Here is a 21,992-nt window from a genome sequence, read left to right as displayed (position 1 = left end):
GCAAATAATTAAAACAAAGCCCTTCTTCAGATGACAGCTTTTTTCAAATGTTAGTGAAGGGCAACCTGGAAGATGACAGCAAAAATCCATTAATGGTAGACTGCCACCTGCTGGTAAACTATTAGAATTGTGATTTCCGGGGAAAGGCTTTAATGGAAAATCTGGAAACTGATCTGGATTAAACTCAGTATTTCAGCACACAAAATTAAAAGTATGTATTAGTTGATGAATGAAGTATAGCTTTGTTCCACATATATTAAAATTCTCAGGATGCCAACGTGCTATGAATATTAAAGTATAGGACTGTACGCTGAAAAAACAATCTGCTGGAAAGCCAAAGGATGACCCAATAGTTTTCAATAAGAGAGTGAAAATAAAAATAGGAAATAAGGAGTCAGTTATAAATATTAAACAATGTCTCACAAACATTTTGTTTTGATGTGACGTTTATACTGCACTTCACTTCTGGATTTAACAGGTTTCATGTCAAAGAACTCCCAGATTTAATTTTGATTCTAAAACCTCCAAATTCATTACAATTAACATATGTACTTGTGTACACTGGTACCTAAAATGTTATTTATCAAATTAGAAAAGGGGGTGAAGTATAAAAAAAAAAAAGAACCAGATAACCATAATAAAGTGATTACAACATGAAATTATTTTTGTTATCCCATTAACTAAATCATACTAATAAGGCTTCAAAAGAAACAGCATAATATTATCTACTTGAGAGAAACAAAAATATAGTCATGCTCTATTGCTCCTAAGAAAAAATAAAATCAAACACCCCTAACTTGAGGGAAGGAAGTAGAAAGGAAAAGGTATAACAGTAAGAAAAAAATCCAAATCATTGTTTTCAGGAAATAGTTTTAGGCTATTTGCTTTTGCAGCTTGAAAAACTTTGCTATTCCCCAATACAGAAATAATTCTTAACAATGAAGGTTGTAACTAAAAACAATATAGCTCTTTCGATCCTAATTATAATCATTTCCCATTATGCAGGGAAGCAATGTTAGCATCAATAATACGCTGGTTAGTTAGGAAGCATTAAATACTGTATTAATCAACAACTAAGCAGATCATGTCAACATAATCAGTTTAAACCTCCTTTGAAAGCTATTGGGGTGACAAGTGAAGCAACTTAGACCATCCAAAGAGGCTAAAAGGTAGGCAAAAGGTGAACAAACTTTGGGTTCAGATATAGCCCCATCTGTACTGCCAGAGACACTAACTCAAATCCAATTCAGATGCTTAAATGACCTATCATTACCAGCAAAGGATCTAACACACCCCAGAAATAAAGCTCTAATTTTTAAGAAACAAAGACAATACAGTAACCTGTTGTGTCAAATATTTGGCTAAACTGGCTATTTTAAACCAAGAAGAACATGCTTCCTAAAATGTCTCAGATACAGAAAAGAACTCTAAAATCTGCTCTACAACCCCAGCTTGGCTTATCACTGAAGTCACAATATTGCATTTTTTTAATTCCACTTTTTTTTATTATCCATGTTACCCTTGGGAATTTTACCCCCTTTGTCGGCTACCACTCCTATCTTAATAAAACCATGCAGTTAAAGAGGTTTGGGATATTTAAAGGTCCTTCTAAACACTAAGAAGTTACGACATGTCTAAGACAGACTGCACTGTCCGTTCTCAAGTACAAACCTGTTTAACAACAACAACAACAACAACACACACACACACACACACACACACACACACCCCTCTATTGGAATATACAATGCTTTAATTTCCAAATTTTCTTTTTTGGAGGATTAAAGAGATACTCAAATCCAATACATATGTGAACTGTGAGTGAAAAACACAACTTCTGCAAAGAAAAGAGAGCTGCTGAACTACTTTTTCAAGTGAAACATTTTAGGAGATTGCTCTAACCTGGGGCACAGTACATTCTCTCTATGGCATCGCTGTCACAGGAATCTTCAACCTCACTCCACCTGCTAAAATACGTTAGCTGAATGTGTCCTAAAAACAAAACGACAGGAGAAATCAAAACATTTTTCTCTTCCATTTTCTGCAGAAGTGAACTGTAATTACTCCTTTTGTAGCTAAAAACAGTATCATTAAGAATAATGGCATCATTAAGTACTAGAAGCTATTACTGGGGGTGAATTTGCCGCACTGATAATGAAGCTCTAGACAGGAAATGAAGATACTAATTACAAGATAAAACGCCTACTCAGTTAATTGGAAGCAACAGCGAATAAAAAGAAATGCATTTGCAAAAGTTCCTGACCTCTATCATTCAATAAGATGTTGTTTGGGTTCAAATCGCGGCACACAATTCCCTCTCTATGTAAAGCATCAAGGGCTACCACCATTTCAGCTGCCCATCTTTGAATGCAGCCCTCAGGGATGTAAAACCTGGAGTTTAGTGCTAATTTTTTATCAAGGTCCTCAAAAATCTGATGTATTTCCTTGTCTCCTTCTAGGGCTAATCCACTCTCTCCCTTAGTCTCTGGATCTCTCTGAAATAAAGTCAGTTCCTCTTTAGCCAAATCCTCCGTTTGATCTGTAAACAGCAATACTTCTTCAGTTTTTAAAGTGTCTGTGTTTACATTATATTCATTAGCACCTGAGAGTGGGTTAGGAATATGGAATAAGCTTTCTTCTGTGCTGTCTGCAGTTACTGCCGACTCCACCACTCCAAGTCCTTGGAACTCAGAATCGGTGTGTAACAAAGACATGTCTCCTGAACTACTATGATCAGCAGCTGCTACAAATAACATCCCAAGATCCCCCTGGGCATTGTGTTTCTCGGCTAGACTCTGGGATGTAGGTCCAGAGGGATCACTCAATTCCTCCGTGCCTTCTTCTTCTCTTGCTTGGCGTTTTTCAGTACTAAGTCGAAGGCATAAAACATCGGGGGCTTCCAACAGTTTACTTTCAGTCACGCCTATGTCGGTCTGCAGACACTTAGTCGTTCCCACTGCTGCACCATCTCTGGTCGGCTCCAGTTCGCCAGGGAGATTTACAAGAAGATCAGGCCTTCCCTCCTCAGTGCCAGTGACATCATCGAAAGCAGCGTCTTTAAAAGAAATGACTGGGACAGAGTCATCTGAGCCCCTGCTAATGGTGTCCTGAGCTAGAAACTCTACCTTGCTTTCACTACCACCGGAACTCCTGGAAGTGCTGTCTCCGTCTGGAAGAGTGAAAAATGGTTTCAGAGGCTCTGACTTTAGACTATACAGTTTTTCTCCAAAATCAAGGCCTAGCAGTTCACTAGTGCTATCCTTACTGTCTATCCTAAAGAATTCCATGGGGCTGTTTTTAGATCTACTAAGGGAATCTGACGTTCTTGGAGAACTAACTGCTTCTACATCATCATCTCCAGCAAAGAACTTCAGCTCATGAGCTATCTGCTGGGTGCTGGGGCTGTCACTGCCAGCGGCAAGGTGTGCCGGGAAGCTTTCAGTAACTTTGGTATCAACACCATTCCCTCCAATCTTCATGAAAGGCTCCTCATTCAATGACCCTGGTTCAATCTTTTCTTGCCCATATTCATTGCATAATGTCAAATAACTAGTAGTACATTCTTCTTCTGAACTTGAGCCAGAATCTGGCCATTTTGGAGAGCTATCCTGGCCTTCTTCATCTTGGTTACTATCATCTTGAGAGCTTGGAGTAAGACTAGTCTTCAACGGCAGAACTTTGAGCATGGTTCCACTGTCACTTCCTCTGGAGTCAAAGCTGCTGCTGTCCTGAGGACTAGAAGTTGGCTGTTGAAGGTGAACTTTGGTAAGTGTAGATTTTTTCACTTCCCCGATGTCAAAGCTTTCTTCAGGGCTTCTGTTTAGAAACTTACTGATATATGACCAGAGTTTGCCACCTGTGAACAAGTATAACCAAAAAAATTTTTAAGATCCCCAAAGTAATGGTTACCTATTGAAGCCCTCAGAAAAACAAAGAGCATTCCAATAATCAACCAAACGCAAGACAATGATACCCATTAATATCAAGTATGCTGTAAAACAAGCATTTTAATGAAATGTTTTCTTGTTATTGCTGACTGTTGAGTATAGTTTTAAACATATCTCCTGATACCAATTATCTTTTAAATGACAACCTGTCTTTCCCTTTGAAATTAGTTTAACAAATACTAATATGAAATCCCACAGTAGAACACTGCTTTAAATATGATTTAGCTGCTGAAACATCTGATTACGTTCTGAGCTGTTTATGTAATAATTTTTTGAAGCATGGCCCCTTGGCCAAATGGAAATACATAAATAAGTCCTCTTAAAATTGTATAGACTATAGGGGATAAAAATCAACAATATTATTCCATAATATTCTATATTATGCCCAGTCCAAGATCAGAGGGGAGATACAGCATCAGTTATATAATTATGCCATTGTAAATGACATAATAATAACATTTTTCCCATCCCCCCCATATACATCATATATGTATACGACCAAGTAAAGCAATTGAGGAAAACTGATTGGGCAGCCATTAATGTGGCCAACTATTGTAATTCTGGTTCTGTATTCTGAGATATACAAGAAACCTATGGAAAAGTAAAATCGTAAAAATCAATTTCAGGGGCACCTGGGTGGCTCAGTGGGTTAAAGCCTCTGCTTTCAGCTCAGGTCATGATCTCAGGATCCTGGGATCAAACCCCACATCAGGCTCTCTGCTCATGAGGGAGCCTGCTTCTCCCTCTCTCTCTGCCTGCCTCTCTGCCTACTTGTGATCTCTCTCTGTGTCAAATAAATAAATAAAATCTTTTAAAAAATCAATTTCACAGAAATCAAATAAACATAAAGGAAGCCAATGCTTTACCAGGAATACTTATTAGTTATTTCCCCTTACTTTTCTTTTTGTGTTATGTTAACCATTAAAAACTCCACCTGTTTTGCTCATTAGAATCTTTGAACAAATAACTATAAGTATCAAAAACCCACCAAAGCTTCATTGTATTATAATAGTTAAATTTGATCTAGAAATCTTATAAACAATAATTGCAGATGCATACTTTGTGACGATGTTAACCGTAGCTTCCAAAAATGGGAAATAATGTGATAAAAATAAATCCCTCTATTAACATGGAGAAGGCAACTTTTTTTCCCAGCACATTTTTAATGTCCTTATTAAGCATCCTATACCAAGGGTAACAATCTTAAGAGAAATAATCTCTGACAGTCAATTATATGTATAAAAAGGTTAGTGGAAGCATCCAAAAAAATCCTTTTGTACTTGGCATTTCATTTCATTTAGAGGAACTGAGTAAATAGCCCCAGTACTGTGCCTACTATAAAGTAAATGTACAATAAAGGATAACTGTCATAAAATTAATCCTAAGATACTGAGACATCTCTCCCTGTGACCCAGTTAATAATCTTCTCCCATTTTGACAATAATTAGGAGTATTGGACATTATGGTGTTTAACTTTTCCCTCTTTTTCTTAGCTAACTTTCTGTCCTCACTAGATCATACTTAGTGTTTCGTATTTCCCCATATTCAAATAAAGTTTAAGGTTCATATATAGCTTTGAAACCCACAAAAGAAGCTATGCATTGATTCCATCATTTTCTTCATCATTTGACAATAGCCACATTCCTCTTATCACAAATATATCTATTGTGGCACACGAACAATAAAGCCTGAACCTGGAGCTGGGATTCTTGTAAGCAGTCCAACTGAAACAATGTGTGTTGTTTTCCATTCTCCTAGATAGGGACGACTGTGAGGACAGGACCATCTTTTTCATCTTTCTGTATCTACTCCCTAAACAGTGTGCACGACATGACGGGGCCTCAGTCAGTGCTGCTTCAACTCAAATGATAACTCATCAGAATGAGATGTGCCAACACAAAGTAGATAGTCTTTGCAGTTGCAAAGTTCCAATAACAGCAAGAAACAGTACCCAGTAAAGTTCTAAGAGAAGTTGCATTCATTCTTAGGCCAAGTTCACCTGGATGAACTGCTGACATCTAAAATTCAATGTCCTTAAATTCTTTCTCCTCCTTCTCCCCCATCACATCCTCTTTCTGACCTTCAAGCCAATCTTAAGATTATTTTTCCTCCCTTGTTCTTTTGGGAAAGTTTCCAAGTCCTACAGGACATGTCCATAATATTTTATGCCATCTTCCTCTTCTACTGATTCCTCGGGTCAATCTGCTTCTTGGAATAACTTTATGGCTACAACTAGATCCCTGCTTTAATTCCTTTCTATATCATTGTACCATACTAATTGCTGCCCACTAATCTTCCATTTTAGCACAGACTTGTATGATTTCTCCATTCAAGAGCCCAAATTCCCTCCACCTACTAAATAATGTATGTACCAACTCTACAGAGGCACTGAACCTCTCGGTAATACAATGTGTCAAGCTATGATCCGGTCCTCCCCTTCAACTCACCAAATAATTCATCTGAACTGGATTCCTCCAAATATAACCATGCTGGGCTTTTGCTCAAACTATACCTACCACTTAAAGAATTTTTTTTTTTCTTACTAGTTTCTCTGATATCTACTTGTGAAAATCCTAACCATTCTTGATGGTTCTTCAGGAATTTGGTTTCTTTTTTTTTTTTTTAAAGATTTTATTTATTTATTTGACAGGCAGAGATCACAAGTACGCAGAGAGGCAGGCAGAGGGAGAGAGGAGGAAGCAGGATCCCTGCCAAGCAGAGAGCCCGATGCGGGGCTCGATCCCAGGACCCTGGGATCATGACCTGAGCCGAAGGCAGAGGCTTTAACCCACTGAGCCACCCAGGCGCCCCAGGAATTTGGTTTCTTTTACCAATTTTTTGACATGCCCTCAGTGGATTCAGATTCTCTGAATCTTTTATATCACTCAGTCCCTCTTACAACATTTAAAATGTTCTGTTTCACGGTAATATTACCTTCACACTTCTATACTTTTACCATCTCCTATACCAGACCACAGGGTCTTCAAAACTACAAGGAGAGGATTCTGCCTAACATGTAAAATAATAGGTATTAAATAAATAGTTATTAAATTGGGTTATAAAAAGATGACATCTTTCCCAGTAGTGTGAAAATCTTATAAGAATAAGGGTCTGTAAATATTAGTATCATTATTTTGGGTCATGCTTCCTTTCTGCTTTAAAACAAATACATGGTCTCAAAAAAATTAAATACAAAAAAGAACAGAAGAGAAAAATTCAAAATAATACAAATCTATTTATAATAATATCATACAAATACAATAATAACACAAAACTATTAACTACAGGTGCCTGGGTGGTTCAGTTAGTTAAGCATTTGACTCTTGATTTTGGCTCAGGTCATGATCTCATGGGTCATGGGATATAGCCGCACACTGGGCTCCATGCTCAGCAGGAAATCCGCTTGGGCGTCTCTCTTTCCCCTCTGTCCTACCCCCATTCATGAGAGTACACTCAAGCACTCTCCCTCCCTCTCTAATAAATGGATAAATCTCTTTTAAAAAACACTATTAACTATTTGTACATTTATTTCCAGACTTTTTATTTGTGACTAACATCACATCATAAACATTTTCTAATTTTCATGAGACCATGAACTTCAGTGGCTATATAGCATAGCCATGTGACAGACATTAGGAGGTATTTATATGTTCATCTACTGTTGGACATTTACACTGTTTCCAATCTTTTACTATTTTATAACTAAAATAATATGTACTTTTACATGAAGTACTTAACATCCTTGATAATTTTGTCAGGACAGAATTCCAGAAATGAAAAGACTAGATCAAAAAGCATGAATGTGATATTAAAAAAAAAAAGCATGAATATGTTTAATGCTTCTGATACATGTTGTGAAACTCCTTTAGAGATAGGCTATCCCAGAATCTACTCCTATAAGCCTGTGTAATGCCATCTTCACAGCAACTTGCCTTTACTGAATGATAGCAAGCTGACCAATTTGTTTAGTCAAATATGTCATCTCCCTTAATTTCTATTCTCATTATTACACAGAATTCTTAAATGTGATGGTTGGCACTATCTTCATGACATTTGTTCCTAACCTAAACAAGTACCCTAGAATGAATTATAAAAACTCTGCATTTTTCAAAAAAATGAAACTGTTTTAACCCTTCTCCATTCTTTGCTGGGGGCCCAGTTAAATTTAAGGTTTGATATAAAACTATGGAAATAAAATTTTGGTCCTATCCCATACTTTTTTTCAATGACAAAATCATGAAAACCACAAAACTTCTAAGAACACGTTATTTCCTTTGATATTTCTCACCCACAAAAGCTGAGTGTGTTTTACTTTCTATCAATTAAGATCAGGCCTAATAGACAAACTTACACAAATGTCAACAGTATAATTGTAATTATTATTACAATTATAATTATAACATTAAAACATTATCTTTTAAAAAAATCTTTCAAAATATAAGTAGAAAATACCTAACATATTTATAATTTTTTTTTTTAATTTGACAGACAGAGATCACAAGTAGGCAGAGAGGCAGGCAGAGAGAGAGAAGGAAGCAGGCTCCCTGCTGAGCAGAGAGCCCGATGTGGGGCTCGATCCCAGAACCCTGGAATCATGACCTGAGCTGAAGGCAGAGGCTTTAACCCACTGAGCCACCCAGGCACCCCCATATTTATAATTTTTAACACTTCAGAAATATGAATGACACCTTTATAAGTCTCACTGAAGCATATAAAACTTAGAGCTATTAGCTATTTTAAGCTAATGAAATCCACAATTCATAAAGTTTAATAAAAACTCTTATTAAATTTTAATTTATTGGTTTTCTGAAAGACTGCAAAGAATATTTGTTAAATTTGCTTGACCAGAATTAGGACTTGACTTTAATATGTACGATAAAATACTGCTGGAACATTGATCAAAATCATTTTTTGAACCAGCAATTCTACGTCAAGAAATGCATGCTATAAATAGTTCTCAAAAAACAAAACAAAAATACATAAAGATATACAGTAAAAAGTACTAGAAACAATTTAAACACCAATTATAAGGGAGGAGTTAAATAAAATAGTATCAGTACAACCAAATATTCTTTATTCAAAACAGCAAGAGCAACATTTGGAAATACACACAGTTTACCAGGTGCCAGGCACTAAGTGCTTTACATAGATCAACTACTTAATCCTCCCATCAACTGTATGAGATAGATAATTATCATCCCTATTTTATAGATAAGGAAATGGAGGCACAAAAACATTAAACACCTTGCCCAAGGTCACACAAACTAATGTAGTCTGGCTCTAGAATCCTTGTTTCTAACCACTACACTGGTCTTAATGCAGACCTGTATGTACTGACAAGGAAAGCTGTCAAAGGTACATTGTTAAGATGGGGAAGAAAACAAGCCATAGAACAATTTGTAAGATCCGTTTTATTTAACCAGACAGGTGGAAAGTATATGTTTATACACATTGGAAATTTTCCCCTATTTCTAGAGAGTGGAACTGGGCATTAAAGTGACTAAGAAGGAAGAATTTTTATTTTTAAGAATTTTTATTTTTACTTTATATACTTCTATACGTAGTTCAAAAATATTACTTTATATATTAGTTTCATAAATTTTTTTGAAAAAAAAAACAGTTAATAAAAAGAGAATCATTTCACCCCTCAAACCCCCAAGTGACTTGGTGCAAAACTCTTTCCCATCCCCCGCCTATCTGGTGTACCCACACTTGCAGGCAGTCCTTCCAACCTAGGCATTTCACCTTTTCTCTGACCTCCTCAGTATCAGGCAATTATACACTGAGCATCTTCTATGTACCAAGTATTATCCTAAATGCTGGGATACAGATGATGAAAATGACATAATCCCTTATTCTTAGGAAGTCAAAGTTTTAATAATGCATGTGGCCTGCACTAAATACAATTATTTTCTCACCTTGTCTTCTCCAGAGTTAAAATAAGGGATTCATTAATAGGAACAATAAACATTTTCAATCTCTCTCCTAAAATCCTGCCTGGTATATCCAAATGCCTACTCAGTGCCACCCGGACATTTCAGAAGCATCTCGTACTCACAGGTCCAAAACTGAATCCCTGATTTTTTCCTCTAAATCCACCCCCCGCCATAGCTTTCCCCATCTTAGTAAATGGGAATTCCATTCTTGCAGTTCTGTGAGCCAAAAACCTTGCAGGCATGTAAAGCAGAATCAGGTCAGTTCTAACTTCAACATAGATTCAGAATCTAATGACCATTTCTCACCACCTCTACCACTAACACTTTGTGCAAGCCACAATCATTTTCAACTGGATTGCTGCAAAAATGTTCATACTGGTCTCCTGCTTTTGCCTTTGCCATCCTAGACTACATTTTCCACAAAGCAGCCAGAGTGATGCCTATCTTGTCATTCCTTTGCTCAATATCCCTCAACCATCCTCCTATCTAGTCAGAAGAAAAAGCAAGTTCTTGGAGCACCTGAGTGGCTCAATCAGTTAAGGGTCTGACTCTTGATTCTGGCTCAGGTCACGATCTTGGGGTTGTGAGACCAAGCCCCGTATTGGGCTCCACACTGGGGCATGGAGCCTACTTGAGATTCTCTCTCTCCCTCTGCCCCTGAACCCCTCCCTCCATGATCGTGCTAAAAAAAAAAAAAAAAGTCAAGTTCCTAAAGTGGCCTATTAAGACCACAGGATTTTCCCACCTGCCTCCCTACCTCCAAGTTCTTCCCATTCTGCTCCAGCCACAGTAACCTTGCTATTTCTTATATGTCAACCACACTCTTGGCTCCAAGTCTAATTGTTCTCCCTTGCTGAGATACTATTCCCTCACATATCCACAATACTCCCCCCTCACTTTCTTCAGGTCACTGGCAAAACATCCCTTTCTTAATGAAGTGACCACTCTAGATAAAACAGTAACTCCCACCTCACCCCTTCAGCATCCCCTTTCCCCTTCTTTTATTTAACTTTCACCACAGAACTTATCTCCATCTGACATGTATTTGCTTATTGTTGGTTTTGCCTCTCGATGCTAAGCTCCCTGTGGGCAAAGTCTTCATCAGTTTTGTTCACTGCCATGTTAGAACTGAGCCTGTATCCCAATAAGCACCAATATATTTCTGACTAAATGAATTAAAAGTGGAAGGAAAATGAGTCTAAGAGATTTACCTGAATCTTGAATAGTCCTGTAACCATAAGGAAGCTAAAGTCGCACATCATAAATATTCAAGCATTCATAAAAGAGAAAACAACTGTTCAACACTGATTCTGAGGAACAGCTATTTACACATATAAAAGCAATGTGTGTATGATAATATGCACGACTTCTAATTCACAGAAGTAACAAACACCACTATGTAAAACATAGCACACCGCCCATCATAAAGTTCACCTGATTGCTCAAGGTAAAGCCAAAAAAGTCGCCTATATTCTTCTCTCCCTGACTTTGAATCTATCACAGATCCCAGAGCCTACCCTCAAAGCAGAGCAGCTAGAACTCCAAAACGCCATGCCATCATCAGCTCTTGTCTAGACCACGCACTGACTGATTACTATTCCTTGCCCTTTATAATCCGTTCCCTATACAAAAGTCAGAGCGATCTTTCTTAAAACATGAATCAGATCTCGCCACTGCTTTAGAGATCCACTGGTTTCCCAATGCACTTGAATAAAAGCCAAAGTCCTTTCCCTGCAGTACAAGACTCCTGCCTAGTTCTAGAGTCTCATAGATCACAACTGCCCTCACCTACTACCCTCCAACCAAATGGTCTCCTTTCTTGTTCATGTTTTTGCCTTTTTGCCTTTGGTTTCTTACACTGATGCCTGTACCTAGAATGTGCTTCCCAATTTCATTCAAATGGTTATTTCTTCTGTCATTCAAAACTCCTCTTAAATGTTGCCTTCTTGGAGCAGGCTTCCTTGACTACCTCATCTAAAGTAGTTCCCCAGGTGTTCATTTTTTTAAAGCTCACTTTGTTAGAGACCAGTGCACTCCCTATTATTCATCAGTATTATCATGCTTTTGGTTTTCTGTTTGAAAACTCATCAAAGAATGTAAGTTTCAAAGGGGCAAGCTCTCTTGCTGTCTTGTTCACCAAAGAGAGAGTCTAGTACATAATACATGCTCAATAAATTTGCTGAATATTAAATGAATGTACAGTTCCTACTTGCACTGTCATATATCTTTGTGTTATAAAATCTTAAAATCGAGCAGCAGACACCTGAAATCAACGGTCAAAAAGAGATCCTCCCCCACCAAGTTTAAATAATCCAAGAGAAATTCAAAATCATGTAGCCATTCAAAGCCAGCTGAGGCCAACAATAAAGGAAAAGAAGCTTGGTAAAGATAATCTAAATCTAGACACATGGCTTTCAAAAAGATTATAAAGATTTTCTCAATATTAATGTAAAATCAGTTGAAATATCAGCTTTAAGGGGTATCAGAGAAAGTGAGAAGATGGCAGAAGAAAAACTGAAGTGTGTTCTGGAGAAGGAAGAGAATGAGCAGGAAGAAGCTGCCAACAGCAGAGGCAAACTAGAATCGAAAATTTGCCACAGATAATCTCCAACATGAATAATCCACACTGGGTAATAGAATATTGACTATAATTACATTCATCCTACTGACCTTGTTCTAAATTATTATGGATTATTACTACGCAAGTTATTTTGTTCCACACCAGAGGTGGCTGTATTTCGCTATCAGATGACATGACCTCTAATTCAATAATGTCTGTAATGCACTGGTATCCTCAGATAAAAGCTGTCTATAATGTCTGAACAAAGGTGAATTAGTTATCCAATTCACACACGCAATTAACTCTCTTAATACCTGAGAGACCATGGAGCCCCTTCTGAATTTCCTATTAAATACTACATATGGAGGTCTTCCCTCCATCTGTAGTTATCTTGTGCTGTACTTCATAATAAACAATATTAATAGTTTATTGCCCCCGTCAAAAATCTTGCATTAGTTATCATAAAGACCTCATTCCACAAAGCAATGACTCATTTTCCTGGGAAAAATGCATTAAATTCAAATGTCATGCCTATTAGTAAAACACAACAGTTCTTTATTCTCAGTAATATAAAAATAAAAATAACACCTTCGTGAAACATGAGAAATAACTGAAATTTTTTTCACTATTTTAAAAATACCTCTTAAGGCCAAAAGCCTATATTCATTATGTGGATTTATATTTATATGCTGTATTCAGTCATTCTAAATAAAAGACTATTTATTTAAATTCAGGTGTTAAAGGGCAAAACCAAATCAAAACATAGTACTTTTCTGCCACCTGTTCCCTCTACCATGAGCTGAAATTTCATCAATAGTTTGAAGGCAGAGCACCAGGCCTCTCTGCTTTGTACCCATATGTGATGCCAATGGCTGTATTCGTAAAAACCCAGATCAGAATAACTAGGTAATGTCAAATGTTAAGCAAATACCCATGCATTCTAAAAAAGGAGGTAATTAATTAATTCTTCAGGGGATGCTTTTTATTTTCGTTATCTAACATTAATGTATCCTTTTAGCAGAGAACAGAGAACAAAATAAAATCCCTCAAATAAAACCTAGCTCTTTTAGCACACATTCACCTTACGTGCTCATCACAGTAGCTCAATTCTAGGAGAAAGTAAGTCGTTATGCGTATCTAAGAATGTTACTGTAGTTCAAATGAAACCTCCTGTTCACCTGGGGTTGTCATTTTCCCTGACAACTCAAAGAGAACGGAGGAAAGAGGACGGTTTCTTACATGGGTTTCATATGTTTTATCTGCCCATGCAATGACAGAAGTAAAAAAAAAAGGACATTACAGACACTGAAAAACTAAGGAGATGACACTCTTCGCTCTGTAAACAATTTTAAACCATAAACTAACCTTCTGCGTGCTGCAGCACAAGAAACACGGACTCCTCAGAAATGATGTACTTGTGCAGACACACCATGTTGGGCACGCAGCGGGGGATGATGGTCTTTCTGTTCCTGCTGTATTCACTGCTTTTCCTTAGACCCTGACAGAGAACAAAAAGGTCAGTTGTACCCTCAGTTGCCTTTGGAGCCTGCTGTGCTCTGTGTTTATCAACCAAACTAATCTATCCGAGTTACTCTGGGCTTCAGAGAAACCACTCATCTGCTGCTCTATGCCCCTCAGTCCCTGGAGGCTCCGCTGATGGCATCTGGCGTGAATCCAGAGAACGGAAGATGCCACAAAGCTGCCATTAAAATCAATTACGTGGGTCAGTGTTTTTATTAGAGATGCTCTCAAACTAAGTCATCAGGATGACACACAGTTATTTCTCTATGACCTTTTCTTAAGTTTTATTTTACATATATTATCTATCTCCACCTTTAAAGCAGTAGACACTGTGAGATGATTCAAATTTCTGAGACACAAAAGGTATTAAACAGGCGATTTGAAAATTTAATGTCAAAAAAGTATAAAGACTACTTTAAGTTTCTCCAAAGGAACAAGGTGTGGGTAGCGTCTGGTGTCAAAGCCTGGTTTAAAGATCCAGGGAAATGCCAGTGATAAAAGAGATGTGCAAAGAAATTCATTTCAGTATATGTCAATGTGACTTATTGCCACGCAGTTAGTAAAAGAAAAAGTATCTGAAAAAGAAATACAAAACTCATCTGAATGATTATTTCTAGATGCTATGGAAATTGTTCAATTAGGATATTTTAGAATAGGTACTGTCACAATCCATTTCAATTTTGAAATTACAAATCCAGGGTTTTTTCTCTCCTTGTTCATTTAGTTAGAAATTGTTATACAAAGAAATAAAATTGAATTTAGTTTAAAAAAAAAAGAGAGAGAGAGAGAGAGAGGACCAGGGATGTAGATAACTTTCCCAAATACCTGAAACAGAGACTTACAGGTAAAATTACAGCTCTTTAGGATATAATCATAATCAAAGGTACAGTTGTGCGCAATCTTCACAAATAATACAAAATGTATTACAGATGTGTTTAAAGTACACACTATATATTTAAACAGCAGGGAAAGAGTCTTCAACTTACTCAAACTATTACCTCCATACTCTATGACCTACAACTCTTTTTAAATGTATGCTATATTTATCAACTATGATAAAGAACAGAAAGTAAAATAAATATGGATCACCACAAATATAACATCCAAATATAATATAACACCTAAACACCCAGGAAAAAATATTAAATTTTTTTTCTTTCAAAAGCATAATTTAAAGATAAATGCCTAAATTCATTAAACATACAAATTCTACTTACTTTTAAAATGAATGTCTGTTCTGTCCTTGTGTCCATTACAAGTAAAACCTACACAAAAGACATGAGTAATAATTTATTCACAGTACAATGAAACATTGACTTGTACACTTTTGAAACTATACTTTAAGGGTTTGGGGATAAATGCTGGAACTGACTCCACCAAAATTAATTTCTGAATAGGTGTTTTGTTTTGTTTTTTAAGCCACCAAATCACAGGATTAACAGGATTTCCCTATTTTAGAAACATTTCTATGTCTTCCTAGATTTATTTTAAAATATATTGCTTAAGGGGAACCTGGGTGGCTCAGTCGGTTAAGCATCTGCCTTCGGCTCAGGTCATGATCTCAGGGTCCTAGGATCGAGCCCCATGTTGGCTCCCTGCTCAGTGCGGAGTCTGCTTTTCCCTCTCCCTCTGCCTCTCCCCTCCCTACTTGTGTGCGTGTTCTCTCTCTGTCTCTCAAATAAATAAATTCTTTTAAGAAAATGAAATATATTGCTTAAAAGGAAAAATTATTTTACACAAAGAATTTTTCCTCATGGAACATATATGGTTAAGAAGAAGTAAAAAAAAAATTACAGAATTGCTAAAGTCTCAATTTTCTTCTTAAAACCCCTTATGTAGCAACGTGGTATAATGTGATCTCAATAACTCAAGCTCCAACTTAAGACCCCCTTTTGGTACTGCTTCTTCATCCAAGACTCATCTGAGCTCCTCTTTTTCCATCAGCAAATCCTGTCAGCTCCATGTTCAAAATGTATCCAAAATGTGAACTCACTTGCACAGCTACTACCCTGATTCGAAGATTTACCTGGATTATAACAATGTCCTCCCAACAGATTTCTCTGCTTCCTTATTTTCTGTTCTATGGTCTATTCTCTAAACAGCAGCCAGTGTTTTCTTTTAAAAACATAAGTTACATCACACCACTCCTCTCATTCAGAAAAAAAACCCAAGTCCAAAAAATTACCTCAAGACCATGCATGATCTCACACACTGCCCCCTCAGACTACCTCTTCTCCGAACCCATCTTGATGGATAGAAGGAATGCCTAGAGATAATTATTCTACCATGTTATTATTTTATTATTTTGGAGACACAATAGCAGAAGTTGGCAACTTTTTCTACAGAGATCCAGACAGTAAAGATTTTTGGTTTTGCTGGCCCACGTGGTCTCTGCTGGAGTTCTTCATCTTTGCCACAGCAGCACAAAAGTAGCCACTATCTGCAATGGGCCATGTCCAGAGTATTTACATCAAAAACACCTACAAACATTGTAAAGAGGGCTTTGGGGTTCCCCTCCAGAGAGCTGAGAGTCAAGGATGAAAAAAAGATGTCAAGCTTGGGAAAATGAAAGAATGGTGAGAAGATGGGGGACCAGCCTGAGGAGAAGACGGTAAATACCATGTTAGATATGATGAATTTGAAGCGATGGGGACCACCTCATCTTTGAACTTCCTTAATAAGTGTTTGACCTACACTATGTAAGTCTTCATTTAAATTCAACTGAATATTCCCACAGATGCCTTCTGAACTCACCCCTTCCTCTTGTCAAAGCCCTGTCCCCACTAGAAATAAAACCAAACCCTGTTTCTCCTCCTACAGTACTGAGTAACACCACCAACCATGTAACACCTCCACCACCAAAAAGCTCCCTCAGTCACTATGAATTTCCCCATCCCCTACCTTCATAACCAGTGACCAAGTCTACTAACTAAGTATTTCTATCTATCCTGTACTGTTTACTCACCATGTTCTATGCTTTAGCCATCGATGTTAATTCTCTCAACTACTTGATACCATATTTCTGCCCTTTCTACTCTAAAAGTGAAGACATTAAAACTTCATCTGCAGAAGCTATAATGGGAGATAGTAACAGCATCTATCATTTTTGAGAATTTCAGTGAAGTCACCTTTATAAAAGTGTTTGCGATCGCCACTGTTACTCTTATTGCTATGGCTGTTACTGCTGCTCCTCCTGACATGTTCCCCTCCACCCACCCCACCCCACCCTCAACCTCTGCCCCTTATCAAACACGTACTCATCCTTCCATATTCAGCACAAGAAACACTGATTCTCTCCATTCTTTGTTCTCCCACTGTATACAGTACCAACCCCTTCCATTTGATTTTTTGTTCACGTGCCTATTTCCCAACCAAGTTTCAAGTTTTTCATGGGCATATTGTAGGCAGAATAATGGTCGCCAAGGATGTTCATACCTTAATCTCCAGAACCTATGAATATGTTATGTTCCTGGCAAAAAAGGACTTTGCAGATGTAATTAAGGTACAGACCTTAAAACAGATTATGTTGGATTATCTGAGTAGGCTCAATCAAATCCCATCAACCCTGAAAAGCAGAGAACTACCTCTGGCCAGAAGTGGAAACACAGAAATGATATGGCAGAAGGGGAAATCAGAGAGATCTGAAGTATGAGAGGGATACACAGTTGCTGGCGCTAATATATAGACACCCACATGTCAGCACTGGGGATGGGCCTCTGGGACCTCATAGGACAGCATGAGAAGTAGCAGACAGCTTCTAGAAGCAAAGACCAGTCTTGGCTGATAACCAATAAGGAAGAGTTCAGTCCTACAACTACAAAGAATTCAACCAATCCAAAGGAGTGGATTTTTCCCCAGACCCTCCAGTAAGGAACACAGCCCTGCCGGCACCTTGATTATAGTCCAAGGTGACCCATGTCAGACCTCTGGTCCAGAGAACTTTGACATAGAGAAAGACAAATATATGACTTCACTCAGATGTGTAATTTAAGAAACAAAACTGATGAACATGGGGGAAGGGAAGGAAAAGTAAAATAATACAAAAACGGAGAGGGAGACAAACCATAAGAGACTCTTAACTATATGGAACAAACTGAGGGTTGCCAGAGGGGAAGGGTGTGAGCGGAGGAGGTTAACAGGGTGATGAACATGACATAATGAGCATTGGGTGTTATATGCAACTGATCAATCACTGAATTCTACCCCTGAAACTAATAATGCGCTATATATTAACTAACTTGAATTTTTAAGAAAATCAAAAAAAAAAAAAAAAAAACTAAAACAAAGAACTTCGACATAATACATTCAGTTGTTTTAAGATGCTAAGTTTGTAGTCATTTGTTATGACAGGAATAGAAAACTAATACAGGGCAGAAACTATATTTTTTCCAACATACAACACATCCCTCTCCCATGGTAAATATTCAATAAACACATGTGAACAAATTTAGGTATAAATGTTTAGAAGACACATGTCAATACGTGAATAGAGCTTAGAAGTAAGTTGGAACTAAGCACTTATATTGGAGCATCCTCCATCACGATAACATCTAAAAACATGAAACCATACTTCCGATGTTGTGCTTATTACTTTATATCTGGCAAGATGCTGGGTTTCAAAGAATTAAATCATATAATGAGATAGGTGTATATATATATATATTTTTTTTTCCTTTTGTGACTGGCTTTTTTTTTTAATTAAAATATAGCTTACACAAGATTATATTAGTTTCAGGCACACAACATAGTGATTCAACAATCATAAACACTACGAAATGCTTACTACAATACACGTAGTTACCATATGTCACCATAAAAAGTTATTACAATATTATTGACTATATTCTCTATGCTGTCCTTTCTATTCCTATAATTTATTTTATAACAGGAAGTCTGTATGTCTTAGTTCCCTTCAGCTATTTCACCTATATCCCTCTCCACCCCAATCAGACCTTCTCTCTGGCAACCACAAGTTTGTATCTCTGTAATTAGGAGTCTGTTATTTTTTTGTTTGTTCATTTGTTTTGTTTTTTAGATTCCACATACAAGTGAAATCAAATGGTATTTGTCTTTCTCTATCTGATTTATTTCAATTAGCATAAAAGATCATCCATGTTGTCATGAGTGGCAAGATTTCATTCTTTTTGTGGCTGAGTAATAGTCCATTGTTTATATGCAGCACATTTTCTTTATCCATTCATCGATAGATAGACACTAAGGTTGCCTCCCTATCTTTTTTTTTTTTTTAAGAATTTATTTATTTACTTGACAGACAGAGATCACAAGTAGGCAGAGAGGCAGGCAGAGAGAGAGAGAGGAGTTAGCAGGCTCCCTGCAGAGCAGAGAGCCCGATGTGGAGCTCCATCCCAGGACCCTGGGATCATGACCTGAGCTGAAGGTAGAGGTTTTAACCCACTGAGCCACCCAGGTGCCCCTCCATCTTGGTTATCATAAATAATGTTGCAATAAACATACAGGGTACATGTTAATCTCTCAGTGTTTCATTTTCTTCAGGTAAATACCCAGCAATGGAATTACTAGATTGTACAGTATTTCTATTTTTAATTTTTTGAGGAACCTCCATGCTGTTTTCCACAGTAGATGTACCAATTTACATTTCCACAAAAGCTCATCAGTGTTCCTTTTTCTCCACATGCTCACCAACACTTTGTATTTCTTATCTTTTGGGTTTCAGCCTTTCTAACTGGTATGAGGGGATACTTCTTGTCATTTTGATTTCCATTTTCATGATGAGAAGTGCCACTGAGCATGTTTTCTTATGTCTGTTGGCCCCCTGTACACCTTGGGGAATATGTCTATTCGGGTCCTCTCCCATTTCTTAATCAGATTTTTTTCTTCAGTGTTCAGTTGTATGAGTTCCTTATGTATTAGGATATTAACCCCTTAATCAGATATATCATTTATAAATATCTTCTTCTATTCAGTAGGCTGCCTTTTCATTTTATTCATGGTCCCCTTCTCGTGCTTGAGCTTTTTAGTTTTATGTTGTCCCATTTTTGTTTATTTTTACTTTTGTTTCCATTGCCTGAGGAGACAGATCCAAAAAAATACTGCTAAGGCTGATGTCCAATAATTTGCCACCTACATTTTCTTTTATGAGTTTTATGGTTTCAGGTCTTAGATTTAGGTCTTTAATCCATTTTGAGTTTATTTTCATGTATGGTATAAGAAAGTGGTCCAGTTTCATTCTTTTGCATGTGGCTGTCCAGTTTTCCCAACACCATTTATTAATAGACTTTCTTTTTCCTATTGCATATTCTTGCTTCCTTTGTCATGGATTTATGGACCATATTAGCATGAATTTATTTCTGGGCTCTCTATTGTGTCCTATTGATCTATTGTTCTAATGACTGTCTATTTTTGTGCCAGTACTGTACCATTTTGATTATAAGAGCTTGGGAGTATAGTTTGAAATCTAAGATTGTTGTACCTCTAGTTTTGTTCTTCTTTCTCAAGATTTCTTTGATTATTTAGGGTCTTCTGGGATTCCATACACACTTTATAATTATTTGTTCTAGTTCTGTGAGATATACGTATTTTCATAAGGACTGAATTGAAACTATAGATTTCTTTGGGTAGTATGAACAATTTAACAATACTAATTCTTGTAATCCATGGGCACAGTGTATCTATCTTTCCATTTATTTGTGTCATCTTCAAACTCTTTCATCAATGTCTTAGAGTTTTCAGAGTACAGGTCTTTCAGTTCTTTGGTTAAATTTACCCATAGATATTTTACTCATTTTGATGCAACTGTAAATGAGATTGTTTTCTCAATCTCTCTTTCTGTTAGTTGCTTATTAGTTAGTTGTATTATTATTAAAACACAACAGACTTCTGTATACTGATTTTGTATCCTGCAACTTTACTAAATTCATTCCTTAGTTCTAACAGTTTCTTGGTGGAGTCACTAGCATTTCCTATATGCAATATCATGTTATCTGCAAATAATGATTTTTACTTCTTCTTTACCAATTTTGATGCCTTTTATTTCTTTTTCTTGTCTGATTACTGTGGCCATCTAGTAGCATGTTGAATTAAAATGGTAAGAGTAGACACAGTTGTCTTTTTTGTGCCTTTAGAGGTAAAACTCTCAGCTTTTCACCACTGTGTATGAGGGCAGCTTTGGGTTCTTGTCATACACAACCTTTATCATGTTGAGGTACTTTCCCTCTATACCCAGTATGTTGAGAAATTGTTTTGTTTTGTTTTGTTTTATCAAGAATGGATGCTGAATTTTTTCAAATAATTTTTGAGAAGTTGGTATATTTGTATTCACCAATTTTATAGATGAGGAAACAAACATAAAACTGTTAACGTGTCCCCTTTAAATCCTTCAAAACTTTAAACCCCAGCAGTCTGGCTCCAGGGTTCTTCCTCTGTAACTGTTAAGCTATATTTATGTTTGAATTTGAAAATTAGACATAGCTGTAATATCAAGGGTACATAAGACAACAAATAAAAGTGGAGGGAGAAAAGTACAAAGAAAACCAAAAAATATAAAATGGTTCAGGTGTCAGGGAAAGAGAAGACTTAAGATGACAGTTATCATCTGTCCTAAACCACGAAGAGAACCCATGAAGGAGGACTGAGAATCCACTACTGCTGAAGGCAGTTAGGAAACTGTCTGTAACTTCCAGTACTGTATTATGCTGTGAACTAGTGCAATCAAAGCTAGCCTGCTCTGCGTTAATAATGGGTGATAAGAAAATGGAGATAACTTATATAAACCTTTTAACAGAAAAGTATGCCAAAAGAAGGTAAAACACTAAAATGAAAGAGTTAATAGGATAATCAGGTTCCAACTATTTTCAGATAGAATAGATCAATTCTCCCCATACTTTCCCTTTGAGCTATATTCATCACCAATGTTGAACCTCCAAAGCATGGAAACACATTCAAAGAATGTGAACCTTGAGATTTAAATTAACATATCGTCTGTGCAAAAAGAGGCACTTCAGCCCTCTCTCTGAAAAAGAGGGTTCAATGAACCTCAATTGAGCCTGT

The 21,992-nt window shown here is 36.9% G+C and overlaps 1 protein-coding gene across 4 annotated transcripts in view; it reads right to left on the bottom strand.

The window, feature by feature from the left end:
• Window positions 1–21,992, bottom strand: part of RPS6KC1 (ribosomal protein S6 kinase C1) — a 230,080-nt gene that overhangs the window by 81,262 nt on the left and 126,826 nt on the right. For all 4 annotated transcript variants that reach the window (XM_044267182.1, XM_044267183.1, XM_044267184.1 and 1 more), the window contains exons 9-12: window positions 15,182–15,229; window positions 13,809–13,941; window positions 2,264–3,856; window positions 1,903–1,992 (exon numbers count right to left, since the gene is read on the bottom strand). In XM_044267182.1, coding sequence (XP_044123117.1) covers window positions 1,903–1,992; window positions 2,264–3,856; window positions 13,809–13,941; window positions 15,182–15,229 — 1,864 coding nt within the window. The remainder of the gene's footprint in view (window positions 1–1,902; window positions 1,993–2,263; window positions 3,857–13,808; window positions 13,942–15,181; window positions 15,230–21,992) is intronic.

This window comes from Neovison vison, chromosome 10 (genome assembly GCF_020171115.1).
Source record: "Neovison vison isolate M4711 chromosome 10, ASM_NN_V1, whole genome shotgun sequence".
Lineage (NCBI taxonomy): Eukaryota > Metazoa > Chordata > Mammalia > Carnivora > Mustelidae > Neogale > Neogale vison.
This window is presented reverse-complemented; position numbering and strand designations above follow the sequence as displayed.